Source organism: Malurus melanocephalus, unplaced genomic scaffold (genome assembly GCF_030028575.1).
Source record: "Malurus melanocephalus ecotype Western Australia unplaced genomic scaffold, MMel_1.1 scaffold_274, whole genome shotgun sequence".
Lineage (NCBI taxonomy): Eukaryota > Metazoa > Chordata > Aves > Passeriformes > Maluridae > Malurus > Malurus melanocephalus.
In genome coordinates this window covers 53,560-80,431 of record NW_026623506.1, presented here as the reverse complement: position 1 = coordinate 80,431, position 26,872 = coordinate 53,560, and the positions used below count along the sequence as shown (strand labels likewise).

The 26,872-nt window shown below is 41.2% G+C and overlaps 1 protein-coding gene across 7 annotated transcripts in view; it reads left to right on the top strand.

Annotated features, from left to right (window-relative positions):
- Nucleotides 1–26,872, top strand: part of CTBP1 (C-terminal binding protein 1) — a 235,048-nt gene that overhangs the window by 167,732 nt on the left and 40,444 nt on the right. For 2 of the 7 annotated variants that reach the window (XM_057376208.1, XM_057376209.1), the window contains exon 1: nucleotides 1,988–2,204. The exons of 4 other annotated variants lie outside the window; for them this stretch is intronic. In XM_057376208.1, coding sequence (XP_057232191.1) covers nucleotides 2,165–2,204 — 40 coding nt within the window. In that variant the 5' untranslated portion in view covers nucleotides 1,988–2,164. Of the gene's footprint in view, nucleotides 1–1,987; nucleotides 2,205–25,581; nucleotides 25,671–26,872 lie in introns of those variants that run through there. One more of the 7 variants, XM_057376210.1, reaches the window with a different exon arrangement.

Sequence of the window (26,872 nt, the reverse complement as noted above, 5' to 3'; positions counted from 1 at the left end):
ATACTTCTCTWGTGGTTTAAGAGTGTTTGACCCCCTAATGCTCATTCCTGATACTCTGCCACATGGCAACTGAAGCAGTGAGGGAGAAAAAAATAATTATTTTCTCCTTAGAGCTTTGATATGTATATGTTTTTATATTTACTAACATCTATAAATGGCAATAAAGTGGTTAGCCACTTTAAAGTGATTAAACCCAAATTTATTTATACAAATCCCACATGAGGCGCTTGGCTAGATGCTGCCCTAGTGATGCACAGTGAGAATTTAGGGAAACTGTTCTTTGAGGGATGTCTGAGACGTCTCTGCTGTGCCACAAAAAGGCTTTCCCAGGAAAAACAGGAGGGAAATGACGATAAGTCAGAGGCTGCATAAACTTGTCCTGGGAGTTACCTCCCAATCCTAGTGGATAATCCCATGAAAGGGACAGAGTACCTGGGAAATGATGGGGGAAAAAACCAAGTTATTAGGGAGCTGGCGCCAAGCTGCTGAAGGCTGCCTGCATGCTCAAATCCTTGACTTGTGCCCTGAACGGAATCCTGAAATCCACACAACTCGGAACCTTTTATAACCACCCTTTATAACATCTGGGTTCAAATATTCCCCTCATAGACAGACCAACTCCCAGAAAAAGCCCAGGGGAAWATCTACAGCCTTGTCCGTTCTCCCAGTGAATTGCTCTTGTTTGCTGCCCAGCAGTCCCKGGGGGTCCGGGTCCCTCGGGGACTGCTGGGGCTGTTTGCTGACAGGAAACGATCGTTATTATTTCTGGAAAAACCCAAAGAAGGGATGTTCGCCGCCAGGCTGGACTGTGGGTGGGGACGGACGAGCGAACGGCCGCGGCTCCCCTTCCCGCCGCGGCTGGAAAARCGGAACGGGGCGGCTGTGGCAGTAGAACGAAAGTTTCTGGGAGGGCTGGAGCGGAGCTCCGGGCGCTGAGGAGAGAAGAGCCGCGGGGCAGGAGGCGGCGGGGCCATGGCGGCTGCCGCTCCCTCACCGCGCCCGGGCGGGGCCGCCGTCAGCCGASCCAGCGGCCGCGGGGGCGCCGCCACCACTTTGGTTCGCGTCGGCCGCCGCCGCCGCCGCTGTTCGGGCGGGAGGCGCATGGCAGGCGCGGAGTGACCCCGGGGGATCGCGGCCACGTGGGCGCGATGGGAGCATCCCCGCGGGGACAAATCAGCTTCGGATGGGTTGAATTTGGGCGATGCGCTGGTCCCTCTGTAAGAGCGTCCCCGCTCGCGGCGGTGCCAACCCTTAGAGTTTAGTTTTGGGGCTCTTCGAGGCGGATCAGGGAAGATGCAGTAGGCACTGACGCTCGCCGGGAGCAAAATTGAGCGTTGGGGCTTTTATTTGTTTTCATTCCTGTGAAATCATGAGGGAAAAGCCTTAGGTGAATCACAAATATMGCGAAACACCAGAAGGGGTGATGTTTTGGGATGCCAGGAACGGGCAGAAAGTGATGGGCAGGAAGTCCCACCTGAACACGAGGAGGAACCTCTTTGCTGTGACTGCACATGGAACAGACTGCCCAGAGAGGGTGTGGAGTCTCCCTCCCTGGCGATATTCCAGACCCGTCTGGATGTAACCCTGAGCCATRCGCTCTGGGATAGCACTGTTTGACCAGGAAAGTTGGACCCGCTGACCCGCTGTGGTGCCTTCCAACCTGACCTATTCCCGTGATTCTGTGAATGCGGCCGGCGTTAACTTTGCCGAAGTTTAAACAAAACAAAACAAAGCAAAGCAGTGGCGACATCGCGTCCCGGGGCAGGTCCCGGTTTCGCTGCGCTCAGCCAAGCCATGCTCGCCCGCCCCGCTGTCTCGTTCGTCTCGGCGCCCGCCTAGAACCAGGAGATCGAGCCCGGGGGGCGCGGCGGCGGCGGCGGCGGCGGCCGCTCCCCCCAACTCCCCCCGCTCCGCCACACCCGCCCCTCCCTCCCTCCCTCCGCGGGGGCGGGCGGGCGCGCGTGCGCGCGGCGGCGGGGGCGCGCCCGGCGGCGGGGGCGCGCACCGAGGCGCCGCTCAGTTCGGGGGCGCCCACGGAGCGGCCGCCATATGCCGCGGCTGCCGCGGCGGCTCCGAGCGGCGCTGCCCCCCGGCATCCTCCTCGTCCTCCTCGCCCTCCTCCTCCTCTTCCCCGCGGCGGGCGCGGACGGAGCGCGGCGCCTCCATGGGAAGTTCGCACCTCCTGAACAAGGGCTTGCCGCTAGGTAACCATCCGGCCTGCTCGCCGCGGTGCGGGGCGGGCGGGGAGCGGGGCGGAGAAGGGGGGGGACACACACGAGCGGCCGCCGCCGCCACCGCGCTTTGTGTGGCCGTCACCGCCGCTCCGGGCCCCGCCGCGGGCTCTGGGGCTGCCCTGGCGGCCGCAACGCCGGCGCAACTTTGCCCGGTGGCTGCTTTTTGAGGTCGGGTGAAAACATAAAGGGAAATAAAAACGAGAGGCGGAGGGGCGGGGGGTGCGAGGCGTCCCGAAGTAGCAAACTCAAAGGGCGCTAAAGCTGAGCCCGGGAGGGGTTTGGGGTGTTGGGTCCCCAAGGAGGATTTGGGGTGTTCGCTTTCCCCTCTYGCTCGTGGGGTGAGCGGTGCCGGCTCCGAGGTGCGGGAAGCTGTGCCGGTGTTTGGATAAACAGGAAGTTTAAAAGCAGCGTTTKATTGCTGTAAAAAAGTGCTTAAGGCCTGGCTGGTGGGATGGTTTTGGCAGAGCTGCGGACGGGTTGTGTATCAGAGGTAAGGCTCTTCACCCTAAATCTTAATTCTTTCTTTCTCCTTGTTTTATTTTTTTTTAAGCATGCATTTATTCATGTTATCTTAAAAAACAACAGCATAATATGCACAGGGTGATGTTACAGATATGCTTCCAGAATTGCTTGGCATAAATTGTCATGTTAATCTGAAGGTGATTTTTTTCCTGCCCCCAGACATAAGGAGCCAGAATGTCGATTCTGTTTAATAAACATTATCATTTTGTAAGCAAATGATACCAAAAGAAGGCTACAAAGCATAGAATAAGCCTGTTTACAGTGTASATATGAGTCAGTCTGCTATGCTGCATTGTTTTCCTCTAAAAAATAAAATTCAAAAGTCAGGCTTTAAGTCATAGTGCAGAGCTGGACAGAATAGTGGTAGAAAATACTGTTATCAGTGCTGATTTTTAAAATTTCACCTGTTATAACTTAAATTGAACAATTTACYATTGTCTTATATTTTATTAAGTGTTGTCCTTATCAGGAAGAATGTTTGCGTTTAGGCCACGATGGARCAGCTAAAGATAATCATCCCTTTAGCCTCATTGAAAATAATGAGGCCTAATAAACAGAAGTGAATGTGTACTTTCTTTCCCAGTGAATTAAAATTAACTGTCATATTTGCGATGTGTGTACGTGTTTTGAGTGCACTGCACTGATTCCTCCTCCAGGGTCTTAAAAGATGTAAATATTCTTATTTAGTATTCCAGCCCCTTGGCAAGTAGCCTGATGCCCTTATTAAAATATTTTAAATCTCATTATTCTGTCCCACTAGGAAGGGAGCAAGAAAATACTAAGAACAATAAAACATACTTACATAATTTCTGATTGAGATTGCATTGATTAGCACTTTGAAAATCTGTTTCTTTAAAAATAAGGGTTAAAAAGCTGAGTATGAATTAAGACTGCTGGCAGAAAGATAATTGTCCAGTGCATCTCTTTGTTCTGTGCTCTTATCTGTTCTATCTATTTTTAGCTGTGCATTGGTGAAGCAGGCATGTAAAATTAGCAGCCTAAACTGCTAACTTTAGTGTATTTTATAATGTTGCTCTTTATTGACCCCCAAAGGCAGCAGAATTTCAATATTGGAATTCCTTAATGTTTGACAGATAGCATCCTCTTCAGTTTATTATTATGTCAGCCATCCCCTGAGTGAGGTAGTGACAAAATATTTTGCCCATTTGCAATTCACTGGTGTATTTTAAACCAACGGGAAACAAACAACCCTCTGCCCCCAACCTGCCTCTTTTCCAGCCTGAGCAAGAAATGGGCTTTTATGAGGTGATTGCAATTAATAAACAGATGAGAAAAAGCAGAGAGTTAAATTGTTCCCTCATTTTTGTCATTGTAAATGATGTATGTATGYGAAATAATACTGGGATGTGAATTGAGTTCCTCTGTTTCATTGCATTGAGGGTAAAAATTAGTGCAGAGTTCAGTGGTATGTTTTCTGTCCTATAAACACATCCCCAACCCCCCCAGATAACACAGATTCAGTATTTCTCCACTGGGGAATGTGTTACTTCATTATTGAATTGGAAGGTAAAATAGTAATAATCATGAGAATTGCTGTACTCATGCTCAATAGAGCAGTTTAGTCAATGAAACTGCTATTTTGAAATGAAACTACTCTAGTCACCTTTGTGAATTTTGCAGTTGAGCGTTATTGTGTGTAGTTAAGAAGTAGCTGGAGTGTGCAGCTTCCGAGCACACAGTACAGTACATGTAAAAAGCTCCTCATCGTAAATATTGTATATGCTGTGATACTTTGTCATCGTGTTGAGTTCTGCTAGTATGATAAAACAAATTACAAGTGCCCTTATACTTGTCAGTTTGGTTACTTCTTGATTTGTCCTTCTGCCTCATGAAGATAAGTAGTGTCTGCCCTTTGTTAAAAATGTGTGATCCTTCAATTTATTAATCTCTCTGTTTCTAAGGGCTATTGTTTTATTTGCAGTGTAAACAGAGTGGGTCGCAACACTTAGCCAAAAGTGTGATCCGAGAGATTAGGATTGGGCTGGATRCTGTGAAGTGTTATCATACAGATACAGTAGTGCACTTGCCAGTGTTTTGAAATATCAAGTCAGTCCCTTGTTATGAAATAAGAACATCCACTGCAGACCAGTGACTAGGCTGGGTGATTCCTTTTAGGGGAAAAAAACTAACATTCTCCCAAAGTACCTTTTTTACATGAATRCTGTAAGTACAGGGAAAAAAGTAAAAAAGCTTATTTTATCAGAAAATAGTTTGAGCAGCAGTAAGCAAGGGGAAAGGCACAGATTTTGATGTCTTTTAAGCAAAGATGCTGAGAAGCAGTGTGATCTTTACTTTGCTTATGCGTAATACAACACTAAATTCGAAACCGTGCTGATATTTTGGGCTAAAAGTGCTTGTTGCCATTTCGTTTTGCCTCACTTTCCATGCATTTGTAATAATTGTGCTTCTTGAAGCTTATCTGGAGCACTCAGCTTTGAGAGACCCGCCTTTAAGAGTAGTAGTCAGGTTTTTGCCTCCCAAGCCAGCTGGGAACATTGATGAGGTGATACTCCAGCATGTGTCAAGCTTTCAAATCCCGGAGCAGTTGGCAGTGCAGCAGCKTAGCAGCCTCCTCTGAGGCTCCCTCACCTCCTGGCCCCATAATTATTTATTTAGTGTGAGAGTAGAGATGAAGTTACACTTTTAATACATGTCCTAAAATTTAAGGTGAGGATAAAAGTTGTAGTACAGAGCCCTTTAGCCTTTGTTCCTCAGCTGCACGTGCTTTTTCACTCCCAGACAGCGGAGCAATGGATTTACAGTTTAGGAAGACAAGTTCCCAGCTGTAATTTTGGGTCTCTTTCTCCACTACTGCCTTGAGAGCAAAGATGATGATTCATTTTGATCTGTGAATTGATCAGGGAAACATGCTTTGCTAATAAATCTAAAATTAACATTTCCTGCTGAAATGTAACCCTTTGCTCCCTTGCCAGTATTCCTCGGGGAGAACAGGAAAAGTGCAGCAGTGCTTCCAGTTGTGGCGGGTGSTTTAGGATCTTTGAGCTGTGATTACGACAGGATCTTTTTCAGAGTACAATAATCCTCAGCCCAGCTCCCCAAATGATTAACCTGATCCGAAGTGTTTTGGGAATTTGGCAGCATCTCAGTGTTGGCTTTGCTTAAACTGGTGTGTGGCCTCATGTGGTGATACTGTTGGGAGGGGAAAGTGAGGATTTGTACCGAATTGATGATGCGAAAAGGTGCCGAGAATCCCTGGATTAGACCTTTTTGGCACTTTCGGGGCCCTTTGCTATTCAGGTTTGGTTTGATGGTTGAAGTGGGTAAAAACTTGAGATTGTTCTTGAACATGATCAGAGACCTATCTGGTTCCTCAAGGAACAGGAGAACAGTCCCTGGGCTCCTCTAATTTGTACCGCCCGGTAGCTTCGATCTCTGGCTCATCAKTGGGGTGGGAGGATCTGGAGCACGGTGTTCCCCAGCCCCACCCACAGGCTCTGGCCACCAGAGATGGCCCAGGGATGGATGCCTGCCCAAATYTAGGTCTTTACGCCTATGGGTGCCCCAGCAGTAATGAAATAATAATTTTTTAAAAACTTCTCACGGTAAAATTTAACACCAAATGAAAAGAAATCTCTCAAAAGAAACCTAAAACATCTGTGCATTAGATGAATAGGTTAATTGTTTTTTGATGTGCAAAACATAACATGTTTATGTTTGCTATAGCAGAAGGTGAAATTAATTTTTGAGGAAKATTATGAATTAGCTTGTTCTCTCTTATGAAATATTTTGTCATTCCATTTCAAATGTATCGTATTTCCTATATTATTATTTCATTTACTAATTATCCTGTTTATGTCTAATCAACATTACTGAAAATTGGCATAGTTTGATTTTTTTTTTCTTCAGCTAAATGTAGCTAATACAATAACATTTCTCATGTTGGTATTTATTTTGGGGGACTGCTCCTTCATTCTTCTGTTTGCATCTTTTTTTGTAGCTGCCTTTTTCCAAGGGGCTTTTAGAGGAGCTTCCTTGCAGTAYACCTGCCAGGGTAGTCAGCCAGAGGGGATTCTATACAGAAAGCAGAAAAAGATGGCCATGGGTCTGGGGCCAATTGTTCAGCTAATTCTGAAGTTGAGGTATTAATAAAAAGCTTTTATTTCTGTTATATATGAAGCYTTTGTTGTTTCAGTATTAAGGCATGAGGTAATGTGATTATATAATTTTGCTTTACGTGAGGTATTTTAAGGCATATTTTAACAGTTCTATTTACAGGTCAATGGATGTCCCTTATCTGTGCCCAAACCACTTTCATTGAGTTGTGTCACCACCGGCATAAGTTACATAAGTCTGCAGTGAAAGTTGTTCACGCTTTCTGCCTGTGTGTGTGCCAGAGCTCACCACGTTACCCCTCCTCTCCTTTTGGTCTATTTAGGGGAGCTCTGGTGCCAGCTCACAAAAAGAAAAGGAAGGAAGCAGGGAAACATTTCTTACTTGACTTGAGTCACAGCTCCAGATTCCTGTGTGCAGTCCAAAGTCTGTATTGTTGGATGTGCACTAATGGTCTTTCTGAACAGCCCCAGTATTTTTTGATGGGGTCCATCTTCTGCTGTCAGACACGGGCACACCCTGTGATGAGGGGGCTGGGAGTCCTGCCCTGGTGGGATGTGCTGAAAGCACAAATAACAATCAGTTCTCACACCACCATGCAGAACATGACAAGAGCATAACTTTTGCTGCCTTTCARAGCTGGTGATGCTTTGGCACTTACTGTGGTTGGTTCATGTGTGACCTTCTGAAGYGAGAAATGCCTGTAGTTGGGGAGACCACAGTGGGCAGCCCAGTGTTGTGCACATTTGCCTGAGTGTGTCTGGTCTTGTGCAGAAGGGATGCAGGTAGGTCCTCACCCATGCTGGGCAGTCAGGGCAGGGTCTAACCACAGCAGATTGTGGTTTAGTAAAACTCAGCTTTAGGGGCAGCAGAAGAGAGTGGTCCTGCTTTCAGTTTTGCTCATGTCAGAGCATCTCTTGCTGCTGTCACATGGCAGATTGTTCTTCTCTCCCACCCTCCAAACATGATCAATAGGAATTAGCCTGTGGCTGCCATGTGATGAGAGCAGTAATGGTAAATGGGACTCTCCAAGGCTGTCCCTGATGCTGTATTCCCATCAAGCTGTATTCCTGTCCTATGGCAGAAGCGTGTCCTGTGTGCCATAAAGCCCCGTGTGCCTGGCCAAGTGGAGGAATGGCCAGTGGGCTGTCCTGCAGCATGCTTGGACAGTGTGCTGCCAGGCAGAGCTCAGAAAAAAGCCAGGAGAGAAGCAGCACTGCAGGGGATTTTCATCATCTTCTACTACACAGATATTTTTCACTCTGCAGAATGTCATCATAGCCCTTGGGTGAGTCAGAAGTTGGGAGAATGAGCCAGAAAGGAGCTGTAGCAGGATGCGTGCTCTCCAGTTGGATTGGGCTGATGTGCAGGAGGGTTTGTAGGAAGAGAAATCTGCCCCAGGCACCTCTTAGTCAGACTTGCAGTCAGCGAGAGGTGTTGCTGGGGGCTGACAGACAGCCGTGACTGTTGGTGCAGATCCCTGTATCTTCAGTTTATAATTGCAAAGTTTCCATCAGCCTCTGTGGTGTTTTTACCTGAATATAGGTTTTCAGAATTAACCTTCTATTTTAAGCCAAACAGTCCAGAATKGATATTGCTTTTTGCATATTTGCAGCACTCTCAATCCTGTAAGGAAATCGTATGGCTTAGCAGAAACAGTGGTGTGAAACTCTTCATCAAAATTCCCAGATGAGTCAAATTTCATTAGATGGTTGCAGCCAGTTTGTCTCTTGCTGAGTGCGTAGCTTCAGTCTTTGCAGAGTCATGCAGGACAAAAGTGTTTAGCAGAGATAACCACAAGCCAGTCTCCAAACTCTTAAACTGATACTTAAATATTTTTTCACTTTAATGTGTTGTACCAGATATGTTAAACTGTTTATTTTCAACCGGGTAATGAGCGTTTTCACATTTGTGGTCTACCAACCATCTTAATGTGTGTCTGGTGCTTCAGTGAACAGTATTAATGTGTATCACAGCCTTTCCCATGTCGTTGATTTTCCCATTCATATAATCAGGGTTACTGAGAAGTGATCTTCAGTAATTTAGTGTTGTATATGTGTGTGTTCCCATGCTGACTGGAACATCTTAACACATTGTTTTTGACTAAGAAAGGTCATTAAGGTACTGATCAAAGCCACTGCAGCATTTTAGGTTTTATTTTGAATTCTCTCTTGCATACTGAAAGTGTGTCTGTGCTGGTTGTGCCTTTTTCCCAGCCTGTCCTGTGCCAGCATTACTGTCTTTCATTTCTGCTACCGGCAGAAAGTCTTGCTCATTTCAGTTGGTTTGCATTAGCTTTCAGGATCCCTGAAGGTAAAAAATATGCAATATCAATTTCTGCTACCTCTGTAAATTAGTTAYTTGTGCCTAAAGGACTTACTACCTTCTCCCTCAAACAAGATTTGCAGTGAATGCTACTGCAGTTGCTTTATCCCATGAATTCTGTCAAATTTTCATTCACCTTTTTTTCAGCTCCTGTGAGACTCTCAAAGCTGATTTGAATTGTGTTGAATTTGCAGATGGTTCTCAATGTGGAATCKTGTCTTGTTACCCTAAAACTAAAGTGTCTTCCTTCATTTGCTCTGCCTGAGATCTGTGGTCAGCAATTTAGTCACCACAGCACTGCTCCTTTGTGAACTTCAAACTCACACCAGGCAGCACATTTTTAGTTTTTTATTTTTTTGTGAGCAAAAGTAGCTTCTAAAATGACCTTTTATCTATGGAGAGCTGAATGTATTTTAGCCACGCCAGTCTAGATAAAAAGAATGTCTTGCATTTTTTAAAAGCTTGTGGGAGGAGGCCCACAATAGAGGCTCCATTGTGCTGTTAGTACTGAGTGTACAGGAAATCACAAATTAGCTATGACGAGAGTATTGCAGGGGAGTTTTAAGTTTATTTAATTCCTRTAGTATTGTATGGTTTTGAAAGGTTTCACAATACATTGCCTTTTGGGTCTGGTTATGTATGTTTTTGTATTTGGCACACTTGTGTTCAAGGCTTTTTCYTACCATGTCTTTGTTCAAAATGTCTCAGGTTTTGAATYCTTGAWTCCAGATGACTTTCCTTCTTAYTGTAAATACACTTGGTATTTACACCTTGCAGCCATGTAAAATTTAAAACYAGCATTGTGTATTCAGCAGTGAGAACTATCTCCTTCAGAGCATGACATAGAAAAGATTTTTAAGTAGGAATTTGGGGAACAGCAAGCTGCAGGCACAACTTTTCCTTTCTTAGCAGATCTGGATCCTCAGGATGTTGAATTATGCAGCTTGTAGTGAATATTGGTGGGAGTTGGAGTGGGCTCACAAATCTAAAGGATTCTGCCTGCATCCTTCTCACTAAACMTAAGTTATTACAGGATAACACTTGTGTTAAAATTTTGTTCAAAGATTGGTTTGTTTCATTACTTGCAGTTGAGGAACAAGTTCTGCCACTCAGTGGAAAGACCCAGGATTATGGGAACTCTGCAAAATCATGAGTCTTATTTTCTTAGTCCTGTGAATAAAGAAAGTACAAAAGAGTGTCTTGCATGGAGCYGGTAATTGAGAGCTTGAAGTACTGTGAATATTGCAGTTTTGCATTGATTTTCATAACTGCTAGCATCTTCCCTCTGGACTGTTTTTTAAGTTTGTTAAATTCTGTTARTGATTTTTCTGGGCTTTGTGGCTTTGGTTTAAAAAAAAAAWTAAAAAAATCTGTTAACAAATACATAAATAGAAACTGTTTGCTTAGACCCACAGTCAAGGGAAATAAAAAAAAACTTCCCAGAAGTTGAAAATGAAGTTTGGGGTCTTTTTGCTGTCCTGGGGATACTGTCTCATAGAAATGATGAATATTTCAAAGTGTGGTTTACACAATTCCAGCAGCTATTGAACTGCCCTAAAGATTTATTYGCAGGAGGGGATTTTTCTTTTTTTTTGTGCAGGAAAAAATTATGTCCAAAATCGTCTACTTCTCTCTCAGATTTTCAAAGAGAGTAAAAATTAGTTTTCATTTTGGAAGACTAATTCTAAAAAGRAGATSAAACAGTGGTTGTTTTTTATAAATAGWAAATAACTTCACCTATTACATCTAAGATGTCTTTGATCACAGAAGTGCATAGTGAAAGGAGTAGTCCATGAATAAGCCCTATAATACCTGGGAAATGGYTTGCATTTACTTAAGTATGATTTTAAATCAAGTTCGTTAAGGTAGCACAAGCCTTTTTGAACTCTTTTAGGTAAGTAAAGTGGGGTTGAGTGTACTAAGCTTATTTCACATTTGCATGGAGTTATTTAGGATTCAGGAAAACCAAATTACTTTGTACTTTGCAATGACATTGTTAGGCATGTGTGTTCTAGCTTTGAAGCACACTTGAGTATAAATACAGCTGCTTGTGTGGGATTTGTACCTCTCCTTAAAAGGAACATCACTGAAGGACCTGTGTTAGGAATTTAATGTCCTGTATGAGAACTGAATCACCTTTTTGAAGCCTTTTAAGCTTGTTTTTTTTTGTTGTTGTTGAGGTTTTTATGGGGTTTTGTTTTGTTTTGGTTGGTTTTGGTTGTTTGTTTTGTTTTCCTTGGTTTTACAAGAAGTTTCTGATTACTAAAAATCTTAGATGAGTATTGAAGTCAAGTAAAGGATACTGACTTTCAGGGCAAATTTTGTCTTAATTGTTGCCAAGGGAATTGGAAGAAAGAGTGATCARAGATGGCAGTGGTAGCAGATGTCCCAAGTGGCCATGGAGTGGCCTAGATGGCCATGGTGGTCCTGTCAAAGTCGTGTGAAGCCTCAGAAGTGGCCTGGGATAGYTCATTTAATTTTTCTATGCCCAGTCCCACCCTGCATTCTGTGCATGTAATGATGGTGAGCTTACCTGGGAAAGCACTCTGGGATCTGCTGGAAATKGCACCAAATTAGAGCAGGATTCTGTAGTTAATGGTGTGCTCTGTGTAGGTGCTTGGTCGATCTTGTTTGTTGGTCTTTTTTTATCACATGGAAACAGTTTGGGAGGCARTGAGCTTTCATTTGTGAACTGGATGAAGGTAAAAGCACTTACTGGAAAGACAACCTGTGGCATCATTTAACACAAYGCCGTGCAAAACATTCCTCTGCGATTGAAGGGCTTGCTTTTTCCAAATTAAAAATGTAATTTCCTAGCATTCAAGCTCTTCCTCTTTAAACAGCAAAAAAMCCCTCCTTTATATTTGAATCGGGAAGTCGTATTTCACAAATGAGCTCGACAGGAGATGCATGCAAATGAACCAGCAGAGTACTGGTGAGAGCAGGAGGCTGCAGCTCCATGTGCTGTGCACTGGAATATGGGGATGGTGCGTCAGCACTGAATACCCTTGCTCCTGCTGAGATGCAAAGGCTTGGAGCAGAGTCATGATTGCAAGCTATTTTTACTTAACAGTTGAACTTTGGAAGAGAAGAAGTAAGGGATAATTTCTTTCAGTTTGAGTTTGCACATTGTACAACTTATTAAAAACTTCAAGATGACTGTTAAGTAAAGACAGCTACTTCAAGTGCCAGATGGAAAAGAGCAAGAAAAAATGCCTTCTGTTTAAAACAGAAAGGGGATTTTTGCTCATTTTGTGTTGGGGTCTTCTCAAGTCCACAGTTACTGTGCTTGGCACTCTCCAGTTCTGTTTAATATTCTTACTGATGACYGGGTGAGGGGATCAAGGGCACTCTCCACAGGTCCTCAGATGACACTGGCTGGGGTGTGAGTATTGATCTTCTAGAGAAGGGCTGAATAGAAGGGCTCTCCAGAGGGATCTGGGCAGGATGGATCATTGACTCTGAGGTTCAACAAGRCYAAGTRCTGGGTCTTGCWCTTGGGTCACAGCARCCCTCTGCAGCTCCAGACTGGGGGAAGAGAGGCTGGAAAGTGCCCTCAGGAAAGGACCTGGGGGTRCTGGTCAAGAGTGGMTGAACAYGAGACAGAATATGCCCAGGTAGCCAGGAAGGCCAGTGGCATCCTGGGCTGTACCAGCAGTAGTGTGACCAGCAGGACCAGGGCAGTGATTGCCTCTCTGTACTCKGCACTGGTGAAGCCACACCTCGAATCCTGTATTCCTGTGAGCCTCCTCTACAAAACAGGCATTGAGGTGCTGAAGTGTGTCCAGTTGTTGAKCCTGGAGAAAAGGAGGCTSAGGCRGGACCTTACTGATMTTTATACCTATGTGATAGAGGGTTGTAGCCAGGTGAGGGTCTGTCTCCTCCCAGATAACAAGYGACAGGACAAGAGGAATTGTGCTCAGGTTGCACYAGRGAGGTTTGGGTTGGAYATTAAGAAAAATCKCTTCACARATGAGGTTGTCAAGYGTTGGAACARGCTGCCCAGGGCTGTGGTGGAGTCACTGTCCTTGGAGATACTTAAAAGATGTGYAGATGTGGCACTTTGRAYGTGGTTTAGTGGTGGACTTAGCAGTGTTAGGTTAACRTTTAGWCTTGATGATCTTGGAGGTGTTCTCCAATCTAAACGATTCTATGATAATTCTGTGTTGCAGTATCTGTTGTGGGTCCCATGCAGATATTGGATGCATAGCAAGATGCATTTCTCTCTGCAGGCTTCAAATGACATCTTGGTCACATGTGGCCAGCTTAGCATCACAGCATTGGGCTGCATTCCTGAAATTGGGATGGCACTTCTTTTTATTTCCTACGCTTGTTGTCCAGCAAGTGCTGTTATGGACACTACAAACATTTCTGCTGTTCTAGAAATGTGCCTGCTTTCAGCAAAGCTGCTGTGATTTGAGAAATGCAGTACTGATTGTTTGGTTTGGATGTGAGACCCCTTGATTCATTCTTTAGCAGTGTAGTCCATCATCTTATTATGACCTTTTTATATGGATTTAGTTCAAGGCCTATGTTAGTTTATACATGACTGGGAATAATTGTAAATGTGAAAAATTTCAAGTATTTTTCAGTTGACTAAAATTTTAAAAGGGCATTTTTTTCTTGCCAGCATCTGGAATTTAGCCAGGTGAAAGCTAACATTCCCACAATACCTTTTCTGTGGGATAATGGGCAAGTTCAGGGCAGGATTCTTTCTTTCAGTTATATAAACAGACAGTGCTGGCCAAGGCTAAGAAGTGTTGCCGAACATGAAATTGTTGCTCTTTGCCMTTCCAGTTGTTGCTCTGTTGAAAATGATTTATTTTTTCTTTATTTCATATTTAAATAACATTGAGTCTTCTACTCTGTTGCCTTTTAAGATCTTGCCCAAGGCAGTGCTGTGTGAAAAATCCATGCGCTCTGTGGATGATTTAATCCATGGTAGTGAAATGATGTCACCAGTATAAAACTGACTTTCAAAAGCTTCCRAAAAATAGAAAGGTGTTGTAGAACAGAAGAGATTCTTTGACAATAGATAAAAGGGTGAAGGTGTGAGAAGCTGAACTGACCTTTCATCTTACTCAGCTTTGCCACTCCTGGTCCTTCGAAAACATAGCAGGAATTAATTGTCAGGGAAGCATGGAGCTGGGAGTGCAGATACTGYCAGCCACAGCACAGGCAGCTTTCACTTGCTGCTGCTGTTTTGTAACTTTGAGAATATTAAAGATYGATAGGGATTTATTAAAATACATTTTTCCCTGTTGGAATTCATGTCTTTGTACTTTAGGATTTTCTGAAGAGTTTATGTGCTGCAAAGGTTATTGTGAAGTACGTGACTTTGTATACGGAATTTCATCAGCTGGGAATAGTCAGTGTGTCTTGAGTGTATATGTAGATTTTTATATCTATATGTATATATGTATTTTTAGGATCTCACACAGGAATTTAGTTTGTATTGCCTAAAAGCAGTAGTTCATACATGAATAAAGAGAGAGAAATCCTGGCCTCTCCACCCAGCTGAATTATCATTTTTCAGCTTCTACAGGAACTGCAGAAATGCAGTCAGTTGGCTGTGGGCARCCGTAGGGAAAGGTTGGGGAAAGGTAGTGAGACTGAAATAATTTTGAGGATGCTGAATGCTTACTGTGTAGTTTTCTGGGCTGTGATGTAAGCATGGGTTTTATTTTATTAAAAAAAAAAAAAGAAAAAGAAGTATCTTGGTGACTTGAAAGCTTTTCAGCTTAGATCCTTTCTACTAGAATATATATATACTTTTTGTCCTTAAATGGTAAAACYTTTCCTAGAAAAATCAATGCCTGTTTAAAAGGGCAGCAAACTGTCACATCTAAAAATTCAGTTCTTAGTAAATACTGAATAGACAGAGGAAGAMAGTCTGAAACCCTTAATCTTTCATGCTATCTGGATAAGCTGAAACATGGCTGTATAATTATTTTCTTTCATCCATTGATGTCACTGAGGTCCCTAYGCAGTCTGAGGCTCGTAAATGAAACTAAAGATCATTTTCTGTGAACTTTGCATTTTTCCACGCAGTGTTCAGRCCCATTGTCGTAAAATCTGTGTTCACATAAAAACAAAATCAGTAGGGCGGGTAGAAGCACTTGTAATATTTGAATAAAATTCAAATGGACTGAAGTGCATTAATGGTGGGGTTTCCAACTTCCAGTTCTGTGATCGTAATTTTTTATCACTTTTAAACCTTTAATGACTTCTAATGTGCTTTTAAGAACTAAATAGGAAGAAAAGCACTGTTGCTTGATTAAATAAAGGCATATTAAGAAACGGAAATTTGTTGTCCTGTCTTCAGTTTGTATTCGTTTAGAGCACAGGCTTTATGGACCTTTTAGTTGGGGTTATTTATTTCTTGAGGTTTAAAGAACATATACTCAAACTGCTGGTTTTATTGCATGTAAATATCAGTATCTTGAAACCAGCTATATTTAGCTCTGTAGCATTCTTGTCTCTTCAATATTTCTGTGCATCCTTGCTTAAATTAAGTCTGGTTTGTRTGTCCATAGAAATGGACATGTGTGGACTTTATATCCCATGATTTTATGGGATATATKTTTTATTATATTTATTTTTTAAACTTTCAGTTCATTTGTTTGCTGTAGTATTGTTAGTGGTAGCACAGTTTTATCAGCTGTGAAGTTGAATTTTGTTCATACACATAGAAAATTTTAATTACATCAGATAAATGTGTGCACATGGCCATGTGAGCTGCTTGTGTGCAGATACATATCTGCACATTCCTAATGTGCCTGGTTTTGCAATGARCACTCAGGTAGCAACAGCCTCTCTCTGCAACCAGCTCTGCAGACTGCAGGACCCYAGAACAGCTCTGTGAGTGAGGAACAAAGCAAGATCTTATGGACAAAAAAGTAAAATCCTAATGAAAGATGTGCACTGAATAGTAACTTGGTGCTTTCATGTTCACCAACTGTGAAACCTCCGTAAGAMTTGTACAAATGTTCCCTCCTTCTTAATAGAAGTGTTCTGTATCCTGTTTTTCATGACTAGAGACTGACAGCTTTTAAAAGTATTGTAATGATGAAGTGCCATTAGCTGCACACCATTCATGTCTGAAATTGCAATTTAATTGTTGTGTTCTTTGCTATTCTTGTAAAATAGTTGGGTATGGTCAGGATCTTGATTTTCAGCACTKCTACTTGCTCTTTATTTTCTTGTTTTGTGGGTTATTCATTTTTTGTTGAATTACATGTCTTTTCTGTGATCAGTTGGCATGGAAACATGGTTTCTTTATAGGCCAGTTGCTTTTAACATTAATTTGCAGGTACTTGTTTTTGAATGTGAAAATGGAAACCATTTATGTTCTYTATCATTCCCCATCATTAATACTTGCATGCTTTCCAATGCAATGTACGTTATCTTTCCTTCTRTCTTACAGGGAAAAATGTACTCTTAAAGGAAAAAAAAAATAATTACTGCATCATGTGCACTCTATTATGACGACAGTACTTCATATAAAAATTATTTTACCTTTGCRGAATCAGTGAAACAAAGACTAACACTAAAACTTAATTTAAGCTGAGRATGTGCCTAGCACTTCACAATAATGCAAAATGATGCCACCCAGTTTTTGTTTTATTAATGTATTCATTTTCCTTGCCCTGTTCTCTTTTAGGAGTTTGCTGCATTTCACTTGGAAAAAGGTTAGCAATTGCTTTGATTAGTACTGACAAAAGTAAGGGAATATTTTTTTTTTTGGGGGGGTGATTTTAGTTAGTGGAGTTTGAGGTTCCAGAAATACCTTGATAATGGCAAAAGCCAGTAACTATCAGGCTTTTGTAATTATTGGAGCAGTATTCATGTGATGTGATGATGTGCTGCAGTGACTGCTGGTTGGAGAAAACCAAGTAGTACTATCACACATCTTCATGAGGAATAGTTAGRCTATCAATGTTTGTTCTTATTTATAGAGATTTGGAACCCTATCTGAGTAAATACTGTTTTAACTGTTGTATCTAAGAGCTGTTACAAGCAGATGCAGCATTTCTGTTTCCATTGTAGTTGCTTTCAGCTTCTTTTGCATGAGATTTAATTTCATTCCTCACAGCTCCAGTCCCTTATCTGAAGAGCTGTATACAGATTGGATATGCAGAATAAAAATAAGATTTGAATTAATGTTCTTTGGCTCATACTTTTCCATCCTGTTCCAGGCTTCAGACACTTTGTTTCACTAACCATTTATTAGGGAGCGTACAAAACAAACAAATTCAATTGTTGCTGCTCGTAATTTCATTTTATATGTTTAATAAACAGTCAGTTCATCTGGCCTGTTTGGGTGAAGTACTGAACTAAGTTTAAGTACACAGTTCAGTTTGAAATCCATGAGTCTATACAGCATTTAACAAATTTCAGTGAAAGCACTACAGACCTGCAGGTTAGAAATACTTTGTTCATGCCACTTGTCCTGTGTTRTGAATGTCATSGTGTTACTCAGCAACCATATTGCTCATTCCCTCTGGACAATTAAAAACCAAAATTACCATGAAAAAGAACAAACCAATCCCTCTAGGCATAACCCCCATATTTTTGCATTTAATATTTTCTTGAAATAACTTTGGGGGAAAAGAAATATTTCACCAAACCCTTCTACCGAAACCGTTCAGAACTTACTTGTAGTTACTTGTMAGTGGTTTTCTTGGAGGTGAGAGAGTTTAGTATACCAGATGAGGACTTTTTACAGWGGTTTATAGGCCACATTTTTACCAGCCATGATGCAGCTGTGAAAAGTAGTTGGGCCTTGATGCTTCCTGTGTGACAGTATCTCATCATGCAGAATAAAACTACTCCTCCCTTCTACCCCCCACCCTCATTCTCTCAACAGAACATGTCTGTTGAAAAATAAATGGGTCCCACACCAGTCTTGGTGTATTTGCAGAGTAACTGGTGATAGAATGTGCTGAACTAATTTTTTCCCTCCGCATCCTTCCCTTTATTGCCTGATGSCACTCCTGGCCCAGGARGGGCTGAAGAACACACTGAGGATAMAACTCCCTCTATTAATGCACTTAATCCCTGAACTGAATTGTAATGTTTCTGGGGTAGATTGAGCTCTTCTTTCATATTCTCTCTGGAACTAAATTTTCAGTAACCAGCACAGTGTTTTCCTACATATTTTTCATTCTTTAACCAGATGTTGAATTTGGTTTGTGTCCTTTCTCAAATTCATTTATCCAGATTGGGTAGACTACTCACTGAAATCAAAGGCTTCCCTTATCGTGGGAAGCTCTCCTATATTCTGCTGKGGGTCCTTGTCAGACCTCCCAGAGAATTAAGCTACTAGTCATGTTYTTTAAATATTTTTGACATAAAAGTKTAATTATCTTTATATGAAGTATTTAACATAAGCTTTAAGGGATATATAGCTCTTATTAAATTGACTATTTTATCTCAGCCCCTGAGGGTCATGTTTCGCAATCTATTGTGATGGTGCAGACTTTATAAGAAATAAAGCTAATTAATTATTAAAAAAAGAGCACAGGTGGAGTTTCTTCTTAAAGCATTGAGTTCATTGACTAGCAGATGCTTAATCACTGTTGGAGTGTACCTTATTTTAATCTGGTTTATAGTGCAGATGTAACCAATGTCTGTCATCTGGGCTACTCATGGGTGAACAGTTTTCATCACAAAGGGTTATTTTTCAGATTTCATTTGTTCTTCTCAGCACTTGTTTTTCATCTTCCTTTTGTAACTGGGRTAACAGGACTGACCCAGAGGGACAGAGAGAATGAAAATATTGATGAAAATACTTGAAAAGCTACAGTTTATTCTGAAATAATCGTTCTGCTGTCAAAATACCTAATGAGCAAGAGGAGAGTGGCAGTAACCAAAGTTGGGGAGCAGAAGTAATAACTTCAGGRTTTTTGCTTTTGCATTGATAGACCTGCATGAATTTGGTTTGCTTTATATCCAGAAAATAGAGAAAATAATGTGTTATGAAGACCTGTTACTCTGTCTGAATCCCAAGTTCAAGGATTCAAGCTCCATGTTCTTATGTGATGTTCTGGAAAATAGTCATAATGGTTTCTTGCTTTCTGGGAGTTATCTGATAGCTTTTGTATTGCTCTGGGCAAGCTCTCAGCTGTCATTTTCTCCCTATTTTTCAGAAATCATAGTCAGTAGGAAGCAGTTAAACTCGTTTTCCAGCGTCTTTCCCTATGCTGTGTCCATTTTCTGAACAACAGAATGAGTTTCAAGTTTACTTTGCATGATCTCAGTGATGGTTTGATTRTCTTTGAATGATAAAATTCCAAGTAATGTGTTTCCTGTCTGCTTGTAGAAATACAGTGTTCCTCCAGTCTTTCAGCACGCTGCTGTTTATCCTGCTACTGACAACCCTCCTGTTTCTGGTTTCAAAAATGTAGAAAAATCATAGATTAGGGTTTCTTATTTTGGTATTTTTTTTCTACATCCAATCAAATGTAAACCAGAGTAATGTAGTTGCTTCTCAGACTGTTGTCAGTCTCTATTTTGTTTCAGAAGGGGTCCATTTTTTTTTGTAATTGTCTGTTTTTCACAAAGTGTGTCACTGCAGAAGTCTGAGGCTGTCATTGTGAGAGGGGGAGATGACATTTGTGTGACGCACAGATGTGCCGTGGGCAGATTTTGTAAATGTCTCTGCCTGCACATTGGCGGCCACACGAGCTGGAGCAAGTTTGTTTTTATGCTAAACCACCCAGGCTAGAATAAAACTATGAACTGTCATGTTAACTGTATTTACAGGGAAATGCAATAGTGAATCCATTTTCCAGAATACAAGCACTCGATCGCACCAAAAATATGCAGTCAGAGAACGTGGCAAGAAATCTGTGTGTAGAATGATGGGTCCCCTTTTGCCTTAAGATTCTGTAACTCTTAATAATTCCTTTTATAATACTTCCCCTGTAACTGATGCTTTTTAGCACTGATAAATGTTTCATGCAATTTACAGAGACAGAACATGATTTGTGCTCTGAAAAATTTATAATTATCTGCAAAGCATTTTAATGCATGTGAACGGACCCTTTTCAAGTTGAAAATGGTTAAACTGCAGAGACTAAAAGAAACKATGAAGCCTAGTAAAAAAAATGCAAATATAGGTCATTTTTAAACACTTCTGGCTTTTCACCATCAGAAAGATCTTAAAATGTTCAAAAACCTTCYCTAAACCCCTTCAGCATGTGGTATGTGTGGGAAGAAATATTTTGCTTCTCTCATCAAGTCATGGGAATAACTCCCAATTTTTACTGTTTTTCAGTTCAGCTTCAACTGTTATGTTGAGACCATAGCCTTTGTAATTGAAACTCAAATTTCTACTTCAAGAAAAGCTCAGTAGAACTGCTCTCTTACATCGTATGCTTTGGTTATATTATGATTAAATGTAACATGATAACATAAACCCAGCTTTTGCCTTAAACTGCCTGTTTTGTTTGGCACTTSGACTGTTTTTAGTGGCTGGTTCTCAGTGAGCTTGTAATTTTTTATACATCCTGTTTGCTTACCTTCAAAATGAGTATCTTTTCAGAAAAAGCTATTTATTTAAGCTTGATTTGGCTGCAGAGGAYCCTGGATGGGAGGTGCAGGATTTTGATTTCATGCTCCAGATTTTGTCAGTTTTAGAACAACACTGTTCTCTAGTTTGTAATCATCATCAGCCATTTTCTTAATATTGACAGAGAACAGCAGAGTTTAGGGGCTGTGGGAGGAGCTAGAAAGGGAGAGAAAAAGGCTTTAAAGAGCCCTTTGGAGAGGTTCAGGGTTTGTCAGTGATGCTTTGGTTTTCAGAAGAACATAATGTGTAACTTGAGGGATTTTGTTATCCTCATTTACCAGAATCCTTGCTACTGTGTTGAATTGACTTATTTTAATTATGCTTATCTGAGAAAGCTGGACTATGTGTGTATATCTGTTAATTTGGTTTTAAAAGTTTTTAGCTGTCTGTCTCAGTTTCCAGCTCTCCTCCCTTCTTCCCATCCCTGAAGAAGTCACAGAATCCTTTTTTGTTGTTGTTTCTCTGCCGGGATTGCTGGCACAAACAGCATCACGATGTTCAGCTGAGAGGAGTGCATCACATTTGCTGATTTTCCAAAATAAAAAAATAGGAGCTACAAAAAAATTTGAGAAATCACTGTTTAATATGTGATGTATTTCTGTACTGTTATTTTTAGTGTCGTCTGAGTGTGTTCTACTGACCTCAAGGAAAAAAAAATTAAACCTTGGGAAAWTTTTTTGGTTATCCAAGGCCCCACACTTTTTTATCTTCAGACTTTTTGATAAGGAAAATAAGGAGTGTCCCAGGTAATAGTTTAACGTTCTTGGGTCAAAGTACAGGTGTGCTGTTAGAGAAATTRCTTTCGGTGTTTGGGACCAGAATAAAGGAAGCCTTTGATGTTGGCTCCACTTGGATTATTTGGTTTCTTTCTCAGAGACAGCATCCTGTACAACATCTAAAATATGTGAAAAGAAGCACATAGAGAGTATCCATTAGCACAAGCTACATTCAGAAATTCTATGTTATAATAAATTCTTGGCGCTGTTTTTAAAAAATAATGTGAAATTAATACTCTGAAAGCAGTTGTACTGACAAAGCTAAAAGGTGGTGTTTTCTCCCAGAGCATATTTCCAGCTCAGGCAGTAATTTAAAACAAAACAAAGAAGCCCAAACCTGCTGAAATAAAATAACTTGCTAGAAGAGAACATTTCTTGGGGGAGAGGGAAAAAAATTAGTTTTCTTCTTTTTTCCGTCATTGTTCAAATACATATGTTACAGGCACATCAAGACTCATTCCTTGAGGGAATTACATTTTAAATTAACATTATGTGGCTGTTCAGGTTTTATCAAAATCACAGCCAAGATGCTAGTTCTGATAACTTGATTTTTAAATGAAAAGACAATGGTTGCATGCTTTCTSTTGAATACATGGTAAAGGAGTGAGGATAAGGGCCACTGATGCATTTCATGTGCAGCACAACCCATTTTTGCCAACCTGTTTTAGTCTGGTGTTATTCATCCTCAGTATTGTCCTGAAAATCTTCAGTACCGCTTCTTCTGTGGAAAGTGTTTTAGTAAGTCTTGGCATGATCTGTATTGTTACTGGAATGGCTCAGGGAGTTAATCATTCTGCTCCTGGTGCAATTGTTGAAACAGATTGTTTTTCCAGTTCCTGCCAGCAGGAATTTTCTGCCTTTTTTTTTTTTTTTTAAAGTCACACCCACCCACCAATAAAGTTTATGGTCTGAAATATAAGCTCAGTTGTATTTTAAACCAGAGTTTTGGAGCTTGTTAGGGTGGGTCACCCCCCAGCTGCCATAATCAACCAGCTCCATGGCTGCTGTCCCRGAGAAGAGGAAAGTGGAGGTATATTTTGATACATACCCAGCATATGGTKCGTTGTGGGAACATCTGTGATGCAGGCTTGATTCATGCCTTTAGCTCTGTATTTTAGAGAAGCTGCCCCATCAGTAACTGGGAGATTGATGTCCATAGWTGCAGGCAGATGTGGTTGCTGAGAGTTATAATTCTGGAGTTTGTTAGTTCTTAATTTGTGGGTACTGTCCCCAACYTCTCTGCAGTGATTCCTGTAAGTGACCAAGTAGTTTTCTGCAGCTTTTGCCACAGCATGTGTGGGCAGGGGCATTTCATCGTCATGGTAAAACCTGTGGAATAACTAACAGGAGTTGACAGCCTTAACRGAATTTCTCAGAAGCTGGAATTGATGAGCGTGAACTCAACTATTTGCCAATTTATTTATCCCCTTCCCCCTTCCTTCACTTAATAAAGCTAAAAATATTTGAAACAGAATAATACTGTGCACAGGCACTGAGAATATTGCACATCCGAGGAGAGCTCAGTCCTTCAGAATGTTTTGCTTTTCTCTGGAGTTTGCTTTCATTTATCTGTTATTTGAAAATGATGCTTCTGCAGTGTTGGTTTTTATATGTTTTATTGCAGATKCTTAGACTTTCTCTTTTGGTACTTGATATAATTGTTACTGAATGTTGTCATTTGTTTTGCTTTTTAAATGGTGATAGAAAATTAAAACATTTTACCATAGTGCATGATGCTGTTTGTTTATTTTACATTAAATAGGTGTGATTCATACTGTTTTCAGTCTTATTTTGAAAAGTATTAGTTAAGATTAGGTGTATCTTTACAGCGTGCTCCAGATATGTAATTTGAGTAATTTTTTGACAGATGTGGAGTACTTCCAGTCTTCACATTGATGTTTGAAATACATGCATAGTAAYAGAAAACGTTGCCAGATTATTTTATAGCACCTTAACCAAACTTTATTTCTGATCAAAGGATTTCAAGAAGTGCCTTGTGGGATGTTTGGTTTTTTTGTACCCTGACAGACACTTAGGATTTTGTGTGCACACTGACAGATGTTAGACAAATAAGAGCAAAATTACTAGATTTAAAAAAAATAGACTGGTTAGGGATCACTATTTAAAAACGCAGCTAAACCCCATATAGTTGTGGTTGTCAGAATAATGTCTGAGAATGGCAAGTTCACTTGCTGTGTGCGTATGGAAGAGTAATGAGGAATTGTGGCTCAAGTTCTAGCACCAGCAGGGAAATGCAGAATTTTCCAAACAGGAGTCATTGGCTTATTTTGTTTTGATGGTACCAAAGGGGAAAATCARGCAGGAGAGTTGTCTCAGATACTTTGTTCTGAGGCCGTTGTGTTGTCTGCTGTAATAATTGCTTGGGTGCCCGGGCTCGTTTCTCCCAGYTCGTGAAATAACGATGTGATGTGTGCAGAAATCTTCCAGACACGGAGGCCTGTGGGCCGGCGTGATAATTACACAGTAGTGGTGTTGGGTTTACATTTGGTGTGAGGGAATGAGCTGTGAGTGTCCTGCAGAGCTCTGGGTGCATTTTAACCTGCACAATGAACAGGAGGATACAGCCGGGCGTGACTGCTCCGCACATCAGCGGGTCAGCACAGCACAGGAAACCACTCGTGTTTTTCTTGGTCTCTTGCACATTAAAAAGAAAAGAAGGAAGATGACTTGTTTTTACTGAGTTCAGATGAACAAAAAGCATAGATACCAACAGTATTCATCCACCGTGTGCCAGTAAAGCCCCAATGTGCTCAGTGTTAACCTCTGAGCCCTGGGGACTTCCACTTGTGCTTAAAGTGCAGTTTATGCTCAATTTGCTTTTGCATGTGTACTGTGAAGTCCAGATCTTGTCACTTTGAAAATCAGTTTGGGATTGTTCCTATAAATTTTAATAAGCCTTGCAGCAGGTTCTTAAAATCTTAGGAAATAYAGTTAGAAGCATTAAATGAGATGAGAAAAAGGAGGAAATTAAATTTAATCTGCTAAGTAATTCAGTCTTCTGAGGGTGGCTGTCACGTTTTTGTCCCTTGTTGGTGTTCTTTATTTAAAAGTATTCTCCCCTGTGTCTCCCTCCAATCCCGCATCCCAAATCACGGGAAATTGCATCCTGCTCGTCTTGAAGGCAGCAGCAAAAAAGTGTTGGCTCAGATTCTGGTGGAATCATGAGATTTTTGTCTTGCATATTCAGCATCTAAATATGCTGAATATCAAAATAGTGAAGGATGATAAATGCTCATTTTTTTTTCTTTCATCCATTTTACTGATCCTTGTACCTGAGTTGTATTTTAAACTTTATTTCTAATTGACTGCTCCTAGAGTTTTGCTCTAGTTGACTCTAAATGTCGCTTGAGTTCATGGTGCACAAAACAATGAGTCTGCCAAAACAGTCCAAAATATAAAAATGTATTATAGGTCAGAAACCTTAAAATACGTTTTTGAAGTATGGGGTTTCTAGGAATTTTAATAGTGCACATTGGCAAATCTAATTCATAACAGCTTCTGTGTTCATGTTATGAGGAGGATATTTTTTGTTTGTTTTGACAACTCGTTCTTTCCTTGAATAAATAGTAGCATTTATTTTTGAAAATTATGCAAATTTTTTTGAGGGTTTATAGTAAATAAGTGACAGCTCCCACTGAATTTACACCTGGGTAAGAATATAAAGTAAAGGTAAATGCCAAAGGGATTGGTCTCATGTTACATGTGCAACACTATAAATTTGTTGAATGTCCAACCTGTCATTTTCAGGTCTTGTTTTTGTAAATATTGATGAGATCCTTCAGTAGTTTGCATTTTGTTAAAAACATAAATCATCTTGATGTTTTATAGTGTAYAAAGGAAGTTTTTTACCACAAATTCTTTGAAAAGGACATTGTCAAGGGATTTTTATTCTTTATTTAATTTTTGCGCTTGTAAGAATCCCCAGGGACAGGAAAACTCTTGCCAGGCTGCTCTCCTCGGTTTCATGTGCCTGTTGGTTTGTGATTATAGGGTTACTGATAAGTGTTGTGCTTTTTGGCATTGATGTATTTTTCAGAAAAAAGAATTGAAGCATTTGTTTTGAAAAAAGAAAAACACATTTAAAGAATTACATGGACTTTGCAAACAGATTTAAGAAAATGAAAGGTAGGTCAAGTTTTGGGCCTACAATCCTGACAGTGTCCTTTACTTTTAATATGTGTGTCTTACATGAGACACACCTCAGCCTAATGATGTTACGTTAATCAGCAGAAAAATACGAAATTGCATTGTTCTTTMATCTTGATAGCTTTCCTTGTTGCATTTTAGTACATTTTCTAATGTCAGCAAATGGTGGCAGCCTATTTTGAGATCCCTGTTATTTGGGCAAAATGATTGCTTCAATTACTGTCACTTTGTACCATGAAAGGTTGTTTTACGAAAGGTTTAAAATACATTTTAACAGTGTGGAATATGTCAGGGTGAGTTTTCTTACCCTCCAGTCCTGAGTATGCCTAATGTTGGCTTCAGCTCYCCCCTTGGAGTGTAGCACAAACAATGCACCTTTGTTTCAGGAGCAGCAGGRGAAGCAGGTGGGGTTTGGGAGGGAGGAGGACATKGCCCTTTTTAGTTTAAAAAAATACRTCTTGTGCTAAGGTTCTAAGTCCCCATGCTGTCTGAGGTGTGGTGTTTAAGTAATTCACAGCCCTTCCACTCCTGTTTTGGTTGCAAAGCTGGATGATGAGTTCATTAATCCCTTGTTTGTGGGACCCACAGTTATTTGTGCATGGGTCTGGCCTCCTCTCAGGTTCTTCAGCTGAAAACTGGTTTTTCAATTTCCAAGTTTTATTTTCATAAGAGCTGGACTAGAATAAGGTTTTGATAGGTTTTTTTTTTCCAGGAGAGCTAGTCCAGACTGCAGCTGTGCAAAGGCACTCTGCTGTGTGCCACATGGTGAATAGCTGCTGCCTACGGACAGCTGCTCTGTCTGCCTCTGCACCTTAKACCTGGTATTAATTTAGAAAAATTCCAGCAGCCACTGGCACAGTAGCTGATACTGGGATAAGAGCTTCCCCACCAGATTATTTCCATATGGGGGCAGGGCAAAAACCCCAGACTAACAGCTGGATTAGARCTGTTGGGAAAGCATTGGGTTTTTTCTTTAATACATTTAGATAACCTTAAGGGCCTGACTTAGACCCAGCAAAACCATCAAGTTCAGAGTTAAGGCTTCTCACTCCATCTCTGGTACCCACTGGAGAGCTTGGCCCTCCAGCCCCRGGGATTTTGGAGATCACACCCTGTCCCTGGATCTCTGCTCACCCAGGCAAAGCCTTGGCCACGTGAGTGATGCCAACTGTTCCAGGTAG